Source organism: Scomber japonicus, chromosome 2 (assembly GCF_027409825.1).
Source record: "Scomber japonicus isolate fScoJap1 chromosome 2, fScoJap1.pri, whole genome shotgun sequence".
NCBI classification, from domain to species: domain Eukaryota; kingdom Metazoa; phylum Chordata; class Actinopteri; order Scombriformes; family Scombridae; genus Scomber; species Scomber japonicus.
The window spans coordinates 3,778,580-3,795,872 of record NC_070579.1 but is presented as its reverse complement, the minus strand read 5'-3'; the positions used below and the strand labels follow the sequence as shown (position 1 = coordinate 3,795,872).

General features: G+C 38.5%; 2 protein-coding genes across 2 annotated transcripts in view; one reads left to right on the top strand and one right to left on the bottom strand.

The window, feature by feature from the left end:
• The window catches only part of LOC128376266 (E3 ubiquitin-protein ligase TRIM39-like), a 230,296-nt gene that overhangs the window by 97,572 nt on the left and 115,431 nt on the right, over window positions 1-17,293 (bottom strand). The gene's annotated exons all lie outside the window — the stretch shown is intronic.
• Window positions 665-14,345, top strand: LOC128376856 (actin-related protein 2-B). Its single transcript, XM_053336714.1, has 9 exons — window positions 665-757; window positions 4,956-5,066; window positions 5,265-5,480; window positions 5,617-5,689; window positions 5,767-5,903; window positions 6,613-6,762; window positions 6,853-6,998; window positions 8,245-8,377; window positions 9,705-14,345. The coding sequence occupies exons 1-9, from the start codon at window positions 710-712 to the stop codon at window positions 9,873-9,875; spliced, it is 1,185 nt and encodes a 394-aa protein (XP_053192689.1). The 5' UTR covers window positions 665-709; the 3' UTR covers window positions 9,876-14,345.

Genomic DNA, 17,293 nt, shown 5'->3' with positions numbered 1-17,293 from the left:
CACTGTAAGTCTGCACCAAATCTTGACTGTGAAACACACACTCCCCTTGAGACTTGGGCTGGGTATCTCGATACCTTTAAGGTATTGACCGAAATAAATCGATACCAAGTATTATCAAAATGTCTCCCGTCAAACGATACCTGCCATTGATCCTTTTTGCACCCAGAAATAGAAAATATGACTATTTATATGGACTTGCTCGCAGCCAATCAATGCAAGCGTTTTTTTGAAATCATTTAGATGTGGAGGAGGATGGTGACATTTGTGCAATTTAATGCTTCTATTCACATGATGTGTATCTAATGAAGTACTCAGTTGGTATCAGTATCACTTTAAGGTACTTGGATTGGTGCTGGTATCATAATTTGCCCTACTTGAGACAGTATCTATCTATCTATCTATCTATCTATCTATCTATCTATCTATCTATCTATCTATCTATCTATCTATCTATCTATCCAATCAATCCTCCCTATTAATAAATGGATTTAATCTTCAGTCCACACTCTGGAGCAGTAGATGGCGCTAATGGGCATAACGTGCTGGCTGACAATCACAGTTAACCGCGAAGAAGAGATTCAACTTTTATTCGGAAGGAATCAGAGCAGAAGCGGAACTAGTGTTGCTTCCTGTGTGTTAGTTAACTTGACGTTAGATTGCAGGCAGGAGGAAGCTGCTGCTGCTGCTGCTGTTTCAGGGATATTAAAACATGGACAGTCAAGGGAGGAAAGTCGTGGTTTGTGACAATGGAACCGGGGTAAGTTTCCCAACAGGCTGCTTGGTTTAAATCTCAATGCATGTCTCTGTCAGGTGGCGCAGTTTGAGCAGAAACTGGAAACAGGAAGTGCTAATGCTTTAGCTCGGCTGGGCTGGGTTGAGAGAGGAATGTGTCTGTCAGCTGGATTCATCTCATCCAGCTGTTAGATTCATCTCATTCAGCAGCTGGATTCATCTCATCCAGCTGTTAAATACATCTTGTTCAGCAGCTGGATTCATCTCATTGAACAGCTGGGTTCGTCTCATTCAACAGCTGGATTCAGCAGCTGGATAAATGTCAGTCAGCTGATTCAGGTGTGAGTCTGGCTTGCAGGTGTTACGGCTGAATTGGTGACCGTGTTAACCGATGACTCTCACATTTCAACAGAGGTGAATGAGTCTTCTGGACACAATGTAACTTACAATAATGGCTAGATGCTTTAAATATTAAACACAGATTAGTACGTATTTAAAAAGGATTAAACTACAAAGGCCTTTTATAGGAGAAGTCACCATTTAACACGGTCACCAGTTAAACCATAACACCCTTCATGTTCATCCTGCTGTGGTTCAGTCAGGAATGTCTCCAATGAGCACAATCCGGTTTATTTAGGTAGATTAGGATAATGTAATGTAGGACAACTTTTTCTATACAGTTATTCTAAAGCTATAACTAGCATAATGCAAACTGTGTGAGTTATATTGTTTAACATTACACATGTCAACATACAGGCTACTATCTGATGCAGAAAGCAGAACAACATGAAGGCCGACACAATTAAATTAGAAAGTCTGCTTTGTATAAATCAGGCTAAAAAAAATAAGGCTAGGGTTAGGGTTTCCTTTTGACTACAATATCTAAAAATTGTCTTCTGATTTAACAAGGAAACATCTCAAGGAATTCATAATATTAGGTGTTGATATAATTTACTGGATTTATATGTAAATATGCTTAAAAAGTCAGAATTTCAAAAGGTGTCCCACATTGTCCTAATCCACCCTTTGAACTTTTTTAATCAAGTCCTGTGTAACTGTATGATGAGACATACATTTGCTCCGGTTCACTGATCAATAATACAAACACAACCCTGAAAGTGACCACATTGGAAAGTTAGTTTATTTAGTAATTCAAGTTTAAAGTTAAAAGTGAGCTGATTGTGAATGAAGACGCCGAAGTTAGTTTCTGATTCGTTCTTAAGGCAAAAGTTGAGAGGAAAGTTAAGGGGAAACATAAATAATGGTGTATATAGCATCTTATTAATCACTTAAACTTGTGAAATAGTGTTAAATGTCCTCCTTTATTTTTGTGAAAGAGAAAAGAGTGATTTTACTTTCTTCTTTTCAGAGATTCGAGATTCATTGAGATTTATTAAACACAGTTCCAGGTTTATGAATCCTTTGTTTTTCCTTTTGAGAGCAGAACAAAAAGGGCAATTTCATTGCTTTTCACCCATCCAGACCACAACAGAGCATATCCACATTAAAACACACACACACACACACACACACACACACACACACACACACACACACACACACACACACACAATGCTTTAGTTGCTGTAACTAAAGGTTAATATATTTACTCTGTTAAATAGCCTCGTTCTGCATTACATAGATCACCAATGGCCAACTGTTAAAGAGACGAAAACATTGTATTTGTAGTCTATTATGCACAATATATAATATAGTTTGAGAATTGTATAAAAACAGGAAACAATCTACTCGACATTGATCCAAATCATTAGTTTGACACAGACTTCCTGCACTTATTTTGAGTTCATTATACAGTTTATTTATTGTTTTGCACTTTTATAACAAGGAGACTCTAAAGATCCTTTAAACATTGAAGTACAGTGATCTGGATTTGCATATAAATATTGGTGAAATCAACTTTTTCTGTTTTTCACAAATAGTATAAAAGGTTTCACAAATCTGAAACTGTTAAATGAATCTCTGAAGTCTTAATGTTCATCTGTAGGCCTATGGGAGCCAAAACTGTGAAATTGCCCTTTTTCTTCTGTTCTCATTTGCAAAATAAAATTTAAACAGAGTTAAGACTTTTTGTTAAGATGTCTAACACTTTATCATCAGTGTAAGTGGTTAAAAAAGCGCAGAATCAGCTGTTAAACATCATTATTAACATTTCCCCTTAACTTTCACCGTAACTACGAATCAGAAACTAACTTCAGTCATAGTTAACGTAAGCTCCGGCAGCTTTCATGTCCTCGGTTTTATTCCTTAAATATTCACAACATGAAGCAAACCAGGCACGGACTGAGAGGATAAAGTAGAGACAGAGTTAAAATAAAAGCCTGTAATTATTATTATTATCTTTTATTATTGTTTTCAGTGTGTGCAGCCCCGCCCTCCATCAGCCGTACTTCACTTCATCTTCTCCTAAAAACGCAGAATTTACTTACAAACACACTTTGGACTCATTGTAAAGCGGTCGCATGTTTATAGCAACTTATATCCGTTTATATCAGTTTATATATATTATCTTATATTTGCGATTAATGTTGAAGGATTTTCGCTTGAAGTGCAGCAGTGCGCAGACTCGAGTCGTTTTATTGCGGAAGTTGAAGCATTTCTTCCATGTAAGGAAAGTGTGCTGTAGCTTTCTGCTGTTTGAATGGTCATCATTTAAAATGTGCCTGCACCGTTTATAAAGCAGCAGACTATAGAGGAAGTCTGCATGAATGAACACTCACTGAGACTCCTGTGTCACATAAACACTTACAACTAATGGAAAAGTCTCATTTGAATGAATTGTTTTAAGATGTCTTGTTGAATGTTCAGACATGTTCAAGAAATGATGAGTCGAGTTACTCACACAGAGATTGGAAGCATATGTTCAGTTTTTAGGTGTTTGATAGAGTTAGGCTCATAACATTTAACACTAAATACTCCCAACATCATATAAACAACTTTAACCAGAGATAGAAGAAATATTCAGATCATTTTATTGAAGTAAAAGTACCAATACAGACATGTACAAAAAGAAACCCTACTATAGTAAAAGTACTGCAGTATTATGAATGATGTAGTATGCAGTATTACAGTAAAAGTACTGCAGTATTATGAGTGATGTAGTATGCAGTATTACAGTAAAAGTACTGCAGTATTATAGTGATGTAGTATGCAGTATTACAGTAAAAGTACTGCAGTATTATAGTGATGTAGTATGCAGTATTACAGTAAAAGTACTGCAGTATTATGAGTGATGTAGTATGCAGTATTACAGTAAAAGTAGTGATATATTATATATGACATCATTAGATTATTAATAGTGAAGCATCAGTGTTAGAGCAGCATGTTACTGTTGTAGCTGCTGGAGGTGGAGCTAGTTTATACTACTTTATATACAGTTAGCTAGTTTATACTACTTTATATACAGTTAGCTAGTTTATACTACTTTATATACAGTTAGCTAGTTTACACTACTTTATATACAGTTAGCTAGTTTACACTACTTTATATACAGTTAGCTAGTTTATACTACTTTATATACAGTTAGCTAGTTTATACTACTTTATATACAGTTAGCTAGTTTACACTACTTTATATACAGTTAGCTAGTTTATACTACTTTATATACAGTTAGCTAGTTTACACTACTTTATATACAGTTGGCTAGTTTATACTACTTTATATACAGTTAGCTAGTTTACACTACTTTATATACAGTTAGCTAGTTTATACTACTTTATATACAGTTAGCTAGTTTATACTACTTTATATACAGTTAGCTAGTTTATACTACTTTATATACAGTTAGCTAGTTTATACTACTTTATATACAGTTAGCTAGTTTACACTACTTTATATACAGTTAGCTAGTTTATACTACTTTATATACAGTTAGCTAGTTTACACTACTTTATATACAGTTAGCTAGTTTATACTACTTTATATACAGTTAGCTAGTTTAGTCCAGTGGTTCCCAACCTAGGGGTGGGGCCCCTCCAAAGGGTCAGCAGATAAATGTGAGGGCTGGTGAGATGATTAATGATGATCAAAAACTGTACTTAAGTGCAGTACTTGGATAAACATACTTACAAAGTAATCATTATAGCATTCAACATAATAAAAATATTTATCCCAATGATATGAATTTAACTTTTAGCGCATTTAGTTTTCACCATGTTATTGTAAATATTGTAACATTTGTGTGTTTGTCTTCTGTCTCTTCCCAGTTTGTTAAGTGCGGCTATGCAGGCTCCAACTTCCCCGAACACATTTTCCCAGCGTTGGTTGGCCGGCCAATCATCCGCTCCACTGCTAAAGTTGGAAACATTGAAATCAAGGTAATTCTGACTGCCTGAGACGTTCACGATGTGTTTACAGTCAAACACTGTTATCTAAACATTGGTTTCACTAAAGCTGGTTTCACTGGTTTGCCTCCAGCCAAATGATTAGATAAGTCAGCTCTGTTGACAGCTAGAAATAGTGAAGAGAAACAGCAGATGAAGCTCTAACTAACATCTACCTTTGACCTCTCGCAGGACCTGATGGTGGGAGACGAGGCCAGCGAGCTGCGCTCCATGCTGGAGGTGAACTATCCCATGGAGAACGGCATCGTCAGGAACTGGGACGACATGAAGCACCTGTGGGATTACACCTTCGGCCCCGAGAAGCTCAACATCAACTCACGCGACTGCAAGATCCTGCTGACCGAACCGCCCATGAACCCGACCAAGAACAGGGAAAAGATCATTGAAGTAGGTGTTCCGGTTGCTTTTCTAGTCCTAACAGAAACCCAAGAACATAAATCTATATTGTACCTTCTTCTTCTTCTTCTTCTTCTTCTTCTTCTTCCTATTCATGAACTGATCCTTTCCTTTTGTCTCCTTCCAGGTGATGTTTGAAACGTACCAGTTCACCGGAGTTTACATCGCCATCCAGGCCGTCCTCACTCTCTACGCTCAAGGTTCGTTTGCCTTCATGACTCTTGAAAACTAATCCCCAGCTGTAGCATTCAGTGACTTCTCCACTTTCCTGTTGCAGGGCTGCTGACTGGTGTGGTGGTCGACTCCGGCGATGGCGTCACCCACATCTGTCCGGTGTACGAAGGCTTCTCGCTGCCTCACCTGACCCGACGCCTCGATATCGCAGGAAGGGACATCACACGCTACCTCATCAAGGTACCAGCAGCCTCACGCCTCCCTCACTGATACATTACAGCTGGCATTTGGTGGTGATGTGGGAAAATATTTGTGAGTGGAGGAATTTGATGAACTATGTGACCAAAGCTGAGAGATAAGAGAACCAGAAGGCGGCCTTAATGGCTGTGTAAAGTGAATTCAGACATTTTCTTCTAAACACATTAAATAGGTCATAAATGTATTTCTAAAAAAGGTGTGAAAAGCATTTCAACCATTTAGATTTGAATTGTGGAGCTAGGATTAGCATAAACCCGCCCCTGCTGCTGTAGAGGTATAAATACATTCAGCACACACTACTACTACTACAGTCTACAGTTAGCCAGTTAGCTGAGTTAGCCGCAGAGCTAGCCACCGAATTAGCAGCAGAAAGCTCTTAGAAGAAAGCTTTACATCCGTGTTTCTGGTAGAGGTGGTGACTTTGATTGACAGGTGACACTTGGTAGGGGGCGGGGCTTCAGAGGCTGAGTTTTACACAGGTTTGAAGCCTAATTTCATATATTTGGCGATTTATTTTTTTTAATCATTCAAATTTGGCAGGGTGGTTAACAACACACTTTTCTGTGGTATGTCAAACTCAGAACACATATTTATTCTTACATTACATTTAATAATATCCTCAACACCTCCTCCTCCCTTATCTTGAGTTGAAGTGACCCTGGTTCATGTTCCTGTACTGTCTGTCCGTCAGCTGCTTCTGCTGCGAGGTTACGCCTTCAACCACTCAGCTGACTTCGAGACGGTGAGGATGATGAAGGAGAAGCTTTGCTACGTCGGTTACAACATCGAGCAGGAGCAGAAGCTGGCGCTGGAGACGACGGTGCTGGTGGAGTCCTACACGGTCAGAGATGCTCATAAACCCTGTTCCTCTTTAGTTTAACAGATTTAACATGTGAACTGTTTTCTAAATGTTTTGTTTTTGTGTCCTCAGCTCCCAGACGGCAGGGTGATCAAAGTGGGAGGAGAGAGGTTCGAAGCCCCCGAAGCTCTGTTTCAACCTCACCTTATCAACGTGGAGGGGGTTGGTGTGGCCGAGCTGCTCTTCAACACCATCCAGGCTGCAGATATCGACACCAGGTGAGCTGTCCAGAGCTGCTGGGGAAACAGTACGAGCGAATTTGTAAAGCTCCTTTCTAGACTTCCGACCCTTTTACAGTACAAGCCACATTCAACCATTCACACACGTTCAAACGCAATGTGGGGTCCAGTTTCTTGCCCTAGGAAACTTCAACATGTGGACTGATCATCCGATTAGTGGACGATCTGCTCTTCATCCTGAGCCACAGCCGCTTTGATACTTGAGACTTCAGCACAGAGAGTAAAACCAAACTTCATCGTCAAATAAATTAAACTAAATAAGAAATTGACAAAAGTACTGGAGGAAAAATCAAATATCACGATTTTATGACCAAATACCTCCATATATATTTATTTTGCGACAGTATTGTAGACATGATCGCTGGTGCGTTCATTAAATATTTAATCATCAGTAATGTGGATATAATGACTAAGTGGATAAAGATAAAATAGAACTTCTAGAACAGTCTGGTCAGTAAATAAAATGACATCACTTTACTGTAACGCAGCCTTTAAAACCAGGAAAAGACACTTAATACCTTTTTATAATTGCATTATAATATCCACAAATACATGCAGTACACAAATTCTGACATTAAAATACAACCTGGAAAAAAATATTGTAAAACTTTTGCCAACTTGAGACTTTTTGAGGTGGAGAAAAAATCTATGTTTAATGAAGTTACATTAAAATGTTTTTAAAATGACCATAGAGGTTCTCAGGGGCTCAAGAAACACATTTGTGGCTTTGAAAAGTGTTAAAAAAGCACTGAATCAGTTCCAAAAAAAAAAAGCAATATTAGATATCTCTCTATTTTCGGCATCATTGTCCCTCCTGGTTTTCCATCCTTCCTTGACATGTATAACTATAACTATTACAAAAGGTATAAAATTACACATTATGTGGTATTCAAAAACATTGTGCATTTTATCGGATTAACGCTGCAGTAATCCCCCATAAACAGTTCATATCACATATCTTATGCATGTTAAATTTCATAGCAGATTTTCATTCTTTCTTCTTAAAAAGCTCTTAAACAGAATATGGAGAAATGAGGGACACTGGGAATTAAAACCTGAAAAAAGCTGATGATGATGCACATATTTATATATTAACTGTATGAACTCCACCCCAAACATTAAGGTTCAGTTCAGTCTTCCCACAGCCAGGCAGAGTGGTATTGATGAGTGATGAAGAAGAATAAAATGGAGATCATTCATCATTTATTTAATTTTAATTGATCAGATCTGAGTTCTACAAGCACATCGTCCTGTCTGGAGGCTCCACCATGTACCCCGGCCTGCCGTCCCGCCTGGAGCGCGAACTCAAACAGCTTTACCTGGAGCGAGTGCTGAAGGGAGACGTCGACAAACTATCGGTGAGTACAGAGAGAAAAAAAGTGTGAACTGGAAACCTAGAAAGACGACAGAGAGACTAACTACGTACATGTGAAGAGTTTACGTATAGTGTCTCATGTGCTGCAGAGTAATTTGACACAGTTTATTATACTGAAGATTAATTTGATTATTTTAAATGTAATTTTGTGCACATTTACCACATTGTGATGAATCTATCAAAGCACATCTTCCTACAGATAAACCCCACTGATGTTAACATGAATGCATTTCTTTAAAGCACTCAGTTTTCAGGGTTTTCTCTGATGGGAATCTTTTCATAATAAGATGATAATCCTTTATTATTCCCACAATGGGGAAATCTACAGCATTACAGCAGCAAAGTGGAGAGCAAAAATAGAAAGAGCATCAATAAAGAATGATAAATTTATAAGTAGACAACCAATAAAAACAATTAGAAATAATAAAGTAACATTATGTACATGAGTAATATTGTCAGAATGATAATATACCTGAGTGTGATACTGATGAACTTAAAGTAATAGTATACCTGCTGTTCTGTTAATATTATATTAATGTGAAGCATCCTGCCAGCTTTTCTTGTTGTCTTGTGCAGTTAGCGTTTTTCACCACCAGATGGCACTAAATCCACAGTGTAACTCCTAGAAAGTTCATGCTTAGAGACTTGATAATGCAACAAAAGTAATTTCTGCCATTAATACAGAAACACTAATAATCTAATCATCATGTATTAAACTCTTACTGCACCTTTTGATGCAGTAGAGATTTATTAAGTGGACATCCAAGACTTTGCTCGGTCTTTATAGCATTAGTTAACTAATAATCTAAAGTCATCATCTTTGACTGTGTTGTGTGTGATTTTCAGCTTATTTTAGATAGAAACTTCCACTCCCTTTTCCTTACCTGTATGTTATTCTGTTAATATTATATTATATGAAGCACTTTGTAACTTCGGTTTGTGGCTACGTGTGAGATTTTCAGCTTATTTTAGATGCAAACTTTCGCTCCTTGTCCTTTAGTTTCACTTCAAGCTCTCTTGTTGTCTTGTGTAGTTAGTAATTTTGCCACCAGAGGGCACTGAAGCCCCAGTTTAGCTCTTAGAAAGGCCTCTTATTGTCATGGTTCATGATGACAAGGTAAAAATATAACATCTAATTGTTCCTGAGAGGAAGTCCGCTCTGTTGCTCCTGCCGGGAAATCCACCAACCTGTAATTAAAAGACAATCTACTTCAGTCTATTTTAGGGGTCTCGCTGGGTGGCGGGGGTTTCAACACATTATTATCTCTGTTAACACTCTCTACTCTCTTTCCGCCTCATCTCCACCACAGAAATTCAAGATCAGGATAGAGGACCCCCCTCGGCGTAAACACATGGTGTTCCTGGGCGGCGCTGTGCTCGCCGACATCATGAAGGACAAGGACAACTTCTGGATGACGCGGGAGGAGTACGAGGAGAAAGGGACAAGAGTGCTGGAGAAGCTGGGTGTCACCGTCAGATAAAACACACACACACACACACATACATACAAAAACACTTCCCAGTCCTCCCCAATGTACCTCCATCTACTCCATCACCTGACGTCCATGCATCGCTCACCTTGATGTGTCTGGACGGTCACAATGTGTCTTCAATTCATGCACATTATGATAAAAGGGAGGGATAGAAGGAGGGAGGGAGGAGGGGGAGGGGAAATAGGGATGAAGGATGTGGAGTTTTGGGGAAAAGAAGTCTCCTGTGAAGGCAGGAAATTAAGAATACAATGTTTTTTGAGATACATGAGGCAATTAAAGGAAAAGTTTGACATCTTGGCAAACTTATTGGCTTTCTTGCTGAGAGTTAGCAGAGAGGATTGATACCACTCTCATATCTGTGCATTAAATATGAAGCTGGAGCTAGAACACAATTAGCTTACCGTAAAGATTGGAAACAGGGTGAAACAGCTCGCCTAGCTCTGTCCAGAGGTTATAAACATCTGCTTACCTGCACCTTAAAAGATGACTGACTATATTGTATTTATTTTGAGGTGAGGATTTACGTCATTGTAAGGTTCCCAGAAGAAGTAGTTGCTACATAAACCCCCTTAAAACCACAACTTATCACTTTTACACTTCTTTTTGAAGTGCTGTTAGCCTGATTTTATAACCTTTGGACAGAGCTATACTTGCTGTGTTCAACATGTTTCCAATCTTTAAACTAAGCTTATCTAACCATCTACCGGCTCCAGCTTCAGATATGAGAATGGTAACAATCTACTTATCAAACTCTTAGCAAGAAAGCAAACATTAAGTAAGAAAATAAATAAAAATAAATTCATTTTTCATCATCAAAGTGTGGCATTAAAAATGGTGGAGTGTTCAAACTTGTCAAAATGTCCCTTAAGAGACCAATTTACTTTCAATTTGTGTCTGTCGAACGACTCCTCATGAAGCCAGATTGAACTTTGGTCTGTTTTCGAGATGAAGACGACGACCGTGATTATTATTAGTGATGCATTTGAGTTCGGCTCCAAAACGAGACCCCCGCCATGTGAAAAATGTGTCACCTGCTCTGAATAGAATAATCCAGACTGATACTTGCAGTGTGGAGCATTAAAGAGATTAGATATCCGAACAAATAGATCATTACATACTGTGTCTTTTTAAAATACTGGTCATCGAATAACACGTTGCCCTCGCCCCAAATGTCCTGTTTAATGTCTTGAAACCCTTCGTTGAGTCACTGGACTGAAGGTGCAGAAGGGCAGGCAGATATTTTTAACTTGATGTGACTTTTGCTCGAGCTGGGACGTTCATATCTTCCACAAGAGGTTGGAAAGATTGAGAAAACTTGAAGGAAACTCTAAATTCCTCAGTCTTTTTGTTGTCTTGGGTTCCTCTTGGATTTGTGGTTTGATTTGTGGTGGTGAGCAGGGTTTTGGTTATGGAAACAAGCCCATTTGGAGCTTTCGGTTGGGTTGATTTGGTTGTTTCTATATCCTGCTAACAACCTACAAATCATCCATCACAGATCAAAGACAGCTTGACGTATAAGGAAACGGTTTTGATTCCTCAACAATTACAAAGCATAAAGTCATTCCTTAGCACTGATCAAGGACATCTACTATGCACCAAATTCCTGCGACGCCACTTCCCTGAAATCGGACATTTGAGCGACTCGGAGTCACGTTAAAAGTACCAACTACCAGATGGTAGTGTGCCATGACTCAAAGAGACTTTACAGAAAAAGAATAAAGAATTAAAACATAGGAGCATAAAATATCAATAAATTCTTTCCAATAAAGTGTTTAAGACTAAGACTGACAAAGAAAGGTCTCTTCCATTGCAGCCAATACAAACTTTTGATTGCCGGAAGCTAAATCAGGCAATTTACTGTTTTATTTTATTAGTGTTACTGTAATAAAGATAAGGGTCACCAATGGCAGCACTGAACACAAGTTGGTGAATCTTTTCCTTTCAGCGGATGTGACTCCTCGCTCTCTATACTCACGAGGACGAAAGAATTTAATTCATGAAAAATGAGACGGCCTTGTTCGCTCCAGCATCATTTTCGGGAGATATAGTTATTCATGACTCACAGCATCTCAACTGTCACAGAATATAACTAATATTAGAGAAAAACTATCTCCACAACAGGCCGTTTGTTCACTTTCCCATCATATCAATAAAGACAGAAGGGGAGTTGTTGGATTGCACCTGTAGTCCTGTAGTCACTTGCTCACATTTCAGGGATTGAAGCTTCCTCGATGACGGCTGATCTGGATTATTTCCTGGTCACAGATCAGTGAATGGAACAAGCATGATTAACAGGAAGAATGCACTCTGCAAAGAAAAAAAAAGAAATGCTGCAACATGTTTTTGTTTGTTTTTTCTTGTATCGACGGTAGTAGAAGAAACCTTTCTTGGTCAGAGCAAATTTCCAACCATCTGGTCAGCCTGTATTCCTGTAACTCATCAACTGAGTCACTCAATGACAGAAATGTTCTGGGATGTGTAGTATGATGTTCCTGTTTCAGGGTTAGTCATTCCTCTTGTTACTATTTGCACCATGCTTTCAATTCCAGCTGCTTTTTCACTTTTTGTTTCATTCCTTTCTCGGTTTCTGATTATTGCTTTTGTGCTTTTTGTTTCAGTTGAGACCAGGCTTTGCCTTTTATTATTTGTAGGATTGTTCAGCCGATTTATGATTGCATCATTGCCTGAGTTCACTAAAGGGCCCGAACAACTGATCTGGGTTCAGTCATTGCTAATAAATCAATTGTAAACTGTTGGTGAACAGATTCATTGGCTGGTCCTGGATCAGATATTAAGGGCAAAATGAAGCATATCCTGTTTTCAGAGGAAATCACCAGAAGGAAATAATCAATATGTTGGTGTAGAAGGAAAAAGGAGGAGTGGACGGTAAAGTCACTGTCAGCTGATGAGGTTTAGTAATCCAAACATTTCTTGAACCATAAATGATCTCATTGGTTGAGATGAAGCTCAGTAAATGGAACAATTGTAATGTAACCTGAGAGTGAATCTGAAGAAGAGAAGAAAGATAGTGTTATGAACTTAAGCACCCTGCTACACCGAGCTAAATGCTTGGTAAATTTGGTTGTTATAGATAAAGTAGCCTTGTTTAAAAGAAGATACCACCAGCCAATCAGGTACAGAGTTAAAGCTCTTACATGCCATCAGCCAGAGGTTAGTTATAAACGTTAGACTCAGTACTACAGTACTCATGAGCCTCAGCAGCTATTTCTATATATCCGATACTAACTAGAGCTGTTTGGGTCACTGGGTTGTTGCAATCAAGACCAAAGACTCTCTAACCAGTGAGATCATTCTGGGGTGTTTGTGCATATAAATCTTTTAAGGATAAGGCTGGCACTACTTTTCTTCTTGTCAACAAATCTCATGTTTGGATCCAAACCAACAATCAACTGATCTACGAGTATTTTGTGTGTGTATCCAAAGCCTGATGTATCTTATTCTGTGAAGTAGACCTTGGCTGCACTGGATAACATGTTCAAGTTTGGCCACATTAGCTTGTTTAGAAACGGCTCCAAAAACTAATATCAGCGATCATGTTTTCAGTCTCCAGAGAGTAGTCCTGTGTACAGCTTTGCTAGCTTATTGTGCATATGTGGATTAAAACCTCTTGACTTTTGAATTACATCATACATTTCTCAAAGAACTTCAGTGAGAAGTCAAGAGGTTGTGACATGCTAGTGAACCGCGTTCCTGCACATGCTCAGTAGCGTCTGCCTTACACAGAACTACTCTCCAGAGACACAACACACGATCACTGATTTCTATTTTGGAGCCGTTTCTAGACAGACGGACGTGACAAAACTCTTTATAATGCAGGATTTGGATACACACACACACACAATACTTGCTAGTAGATCAGTTAATTGTTGGCTTGGATCCGAACATGAGATGTGTTGACGGTAAGAAATATCTAATAACTAGGAAATCACCAGAATGATCCTTCATGATTCACACTTTGAGGCTATTTAACCGTCTGGAGTTTTTTTTCCATTTTGAATTTGAATTCCACTGATCATCATGCTCATGGTTTTCTTCCTCATCATGACCAAACTTTCCTCTCCTCCTCCTCCTCCTCCTCTGCTTCTCGGGTCTTGGCTGTACTGAAGATGAAGTTGTGGGTTTTGGGGGTTACACACGAAGGGGATTTGTGTCGGTTACTGAAATAATATTTGTAATATTAATGAGAATCTGGTGTCAGGAAGTGGAGACCACGTAAAAGCTGGTATTTGTGGTTTCCATCTTGGTGCTTATGTGTATATTGGAGGCACTTGACACACACACATATGAATATAAATGTATAATTTCCTTTTGACAACACAGTCATTAAGTGCCAAGTACAGTTATTCTAGCTGGATCTTATTTTTGGTCGTCCTTTTTATGTTTTTGTTTATAGCATAACTGCCAACCGCTGATTTAAATAAAGCAAAGTGATTTATAGATTGCTGTGTCTTCGTGTCTGTTGTCTTAAATAGTGCTGACACCGTCTTCAGCTGTGGACAGATAGATTTAGAGAGAAGCAGTTCATCTCTTTTGATGTGGTTTCGAGGGTTTCCGGAGACGATGAAGGGACAGGGACGGGCGGACAGAGAATGTGTCTCATTATGGAGGATGAAACCTGCTGCTTTGGAGGGTCACTGTTGCAAAACCAAACTCTCAACATCGACTGCTTTTGATGTTGGATGGTTTCCGAGGAGCTTATTTAGGAATTCCTACACACTGGGGTCACTATGGTTACCGAAATCAAACACCACATCGCCTCCATGTGTTGAGGAGGATGCCTTCACATCCTGAGATGTAGCTCAACAATTGTTTTTCAAGGGATAAAACTATTACTGTCTCATAACACTGTTGTCCAAAACTGAAAAATGGTGTCAGATAAGTAATTAGCTTTACTTAAAGGTGCAGTCTGTAGAATTTAGTGGCATCTAGTGGAATAGACTTGGAAGAAATGGAATATAACGTTCATAAGTATGTTTTAATAAGTGAACAATAGGAATGAGCCATAAGATGCCACTAAATCCTACACATTGGTGCTTTCAGTAAAAGAACCAATAAAACAATGTAAATATACTTAATTACAAGTAAAAGTCCTTCATGAAATATTCTTCTACAGTAAAAGTACTGCAGTATTATGAGTCATGTAGTATGCAGTATTACAGTAGTTTATACTACTTTATATACAGTTAGCTAGTTTATACTACTTTATATACAGTTAGCTAGTTTATACTACTTTATATACAGTTAGCTAGTTTATACTACTTTATATACAGTTAGCTAGTTTATACTACTTTATATACAGTTAGCTAGTTTATACTACTTTATATACAGTTAGCTAGTTTACTCTACTTTATATACAGTTAGCTAGTTTATACTACTTTATATACAGTTAGCTAGTTTATACTACTTTATATACAGTTAGCTAGTTTACACTACTTTATATACAGTTAGCTAGTTTATACTACTTTATATACCGTTAACTAGTTTACACTACTTTATATACAGTTAGCTAGTTTATACTACTTTATATACAGTTAGCTAGTTTACTCTACTTTATATACAGTTAGCTAGTTTATACTACTTTATATACAGTTAGCTAGTTTAGTCCAGCGGTTCCCAACCTAGGGGTGGGGCCTCTCCAAAGGGTCAGCAGATAAATGTGTGTTATTATTTTAGGTTTAGGCTAGGACAGGTTGCATAGTTTCTTACTAATTTCCAGGAAATGTTCGCCATCATTTCCTAAAGGTAGCCGCCATGTAACTGTCATTTTGTTGAAAGGTTTTGGGTTTTGGTAGGAAAACGTCATACACACTGAAAAGTTTTCTGTCACCTGAAGTCCAATTTATTTAGATGTGTTGCAAATTAAAAACTATATGAACCCAAATGTAATGACCAACTCAATCAGCTTAACACTTTTTTTCTTTTCATTTTTCTTCATCCACCTTTCTGCAAATTATCCTTGAAATGAAATAACTGCGAATCACTCGGCTATATTTCCAAGAAATTGGTCTAAAATTAGGGGACGTAAAATAAAGCATTACTGATATTTTCCAAATTAATAACCACAAATGAACCCAAATATAATGAGTGGGTACTTACCAACTAAACCAACTGGTTTTCCATCCATTTATCCATTTTCCGTCGCTCATGACTAAGTAAACCCAGTAAACGCCCTCCAGCTCCTCCTTGGGGATCCCAAACTTCCCAGGCCAGGACAGATATGTAATCCTTCCACTGTGTTCTGAATCAATCTCCTAAAAGTTGGACATGCCCCAAACACCTCCAGAGGGAAGTGCCCAAAACGATCCTAACCTTCTTCCCAAACCGCCTCAGCTGGTTCCTTTCGATGTGAAGTCCTCGATGCTTTAGATGTTGGAGCTCCTCACCCGATCTCTAAGCCTGAGCCCAGATACTCTCTGGAGGAAACTCACTCTTTTTCCACTTTTCATATAATTTGTACCAAACTGCCGACCCTCCTCCTTTCACTTCTTCCCTTCTGCAGGAAATGTAAATTACTCAGAACACTTCAAGGGAATTGGTACAAAATTATGAGACATGTAAAATAAAGTTATTTCATGTGTCAGACACTGTTGGCTATCGATGAGAAACGGCAGAATAAACACGAGCATGGTGAGATTAGATCAGATTAAACATGACAAACTTTAATGAGAATGTGTCGGCTAGCTGGTGAGATATCTTACAGTGTTGAATAGATGGACAGTCGGGTCTGATTACATCACATCAGCGCTTGTGTTAATTTGGAGCTGCAGAAAACAAAACGCACACAGAGAGAGCAGCAGCAGGATGGGAGGGGTGGTGTTGATTGTGGGTTGGGGGTTTGGGGAGAGGGGGGGGCGGGTTGGTGGTCTATCGCAGTCACATTTGTTTCAGATTTCATCCGAGTAAACAAAGTGAGGCAGGCAGACTCGCTGGGGCCTCGGTAAATCAGGCCCAGACGAGAGTCCCAACTCTACGCTGGATCCCTCAAACTCTGCTGGGGAGACCCAAACACACACACACACACACACACACACACACACACACACACACACACACACACACACACGCACAGCTATCTTTGTCAGGATATTACATTGACTTCCGTTATTTATTGACAACCTAACCTTGACCCCTCACACACTGTTCATATTCTCCTCATAAAAAGTGTCTATAACAAACGTTGAACCTCGGATATGTTTAGAAAACATCAATAATCAATAATCTGACTGATCAATAAATGTGATTAAACCTTGATTCATGACTGAGAGCAGAGAGAGTGTATATTTTTAGCTTTTACACCACTAAACAGCTCCTATCACACATTATCATGTCCTATTTTACCTCAGACATGAAAATGTAACATAGCAATAATGATGGAAATGTCTCTT

What these genes read in the sequence shown, in the direction of transcription:
- LOC128376856 (XM_053336714.1), top strand. Translation starts at nt 710, where the DNA reads ATGGACAGTCAAGGGAGGAAAGTCGTGGTTTGTGACAATGGAACCGGG. An exon ending in TTGGAAACATTGAAATCAAG is followed by an intron (nt 5,067 to 5,264) that starts GTAATTCTGACT and finishes GACCTCTCGCAG; the next exon opens with GACCTGATGGTGGGAGACGA. An exon ending in CCTCACTCTCTACGCTCAAG is followed by an intron (nt 5,690 to 5,766) that starts GTTCGTTTGCCT and finishes TTCCTGTTGCAG; the next exon opens with GGCTGCTGACTGGTGTGGTG.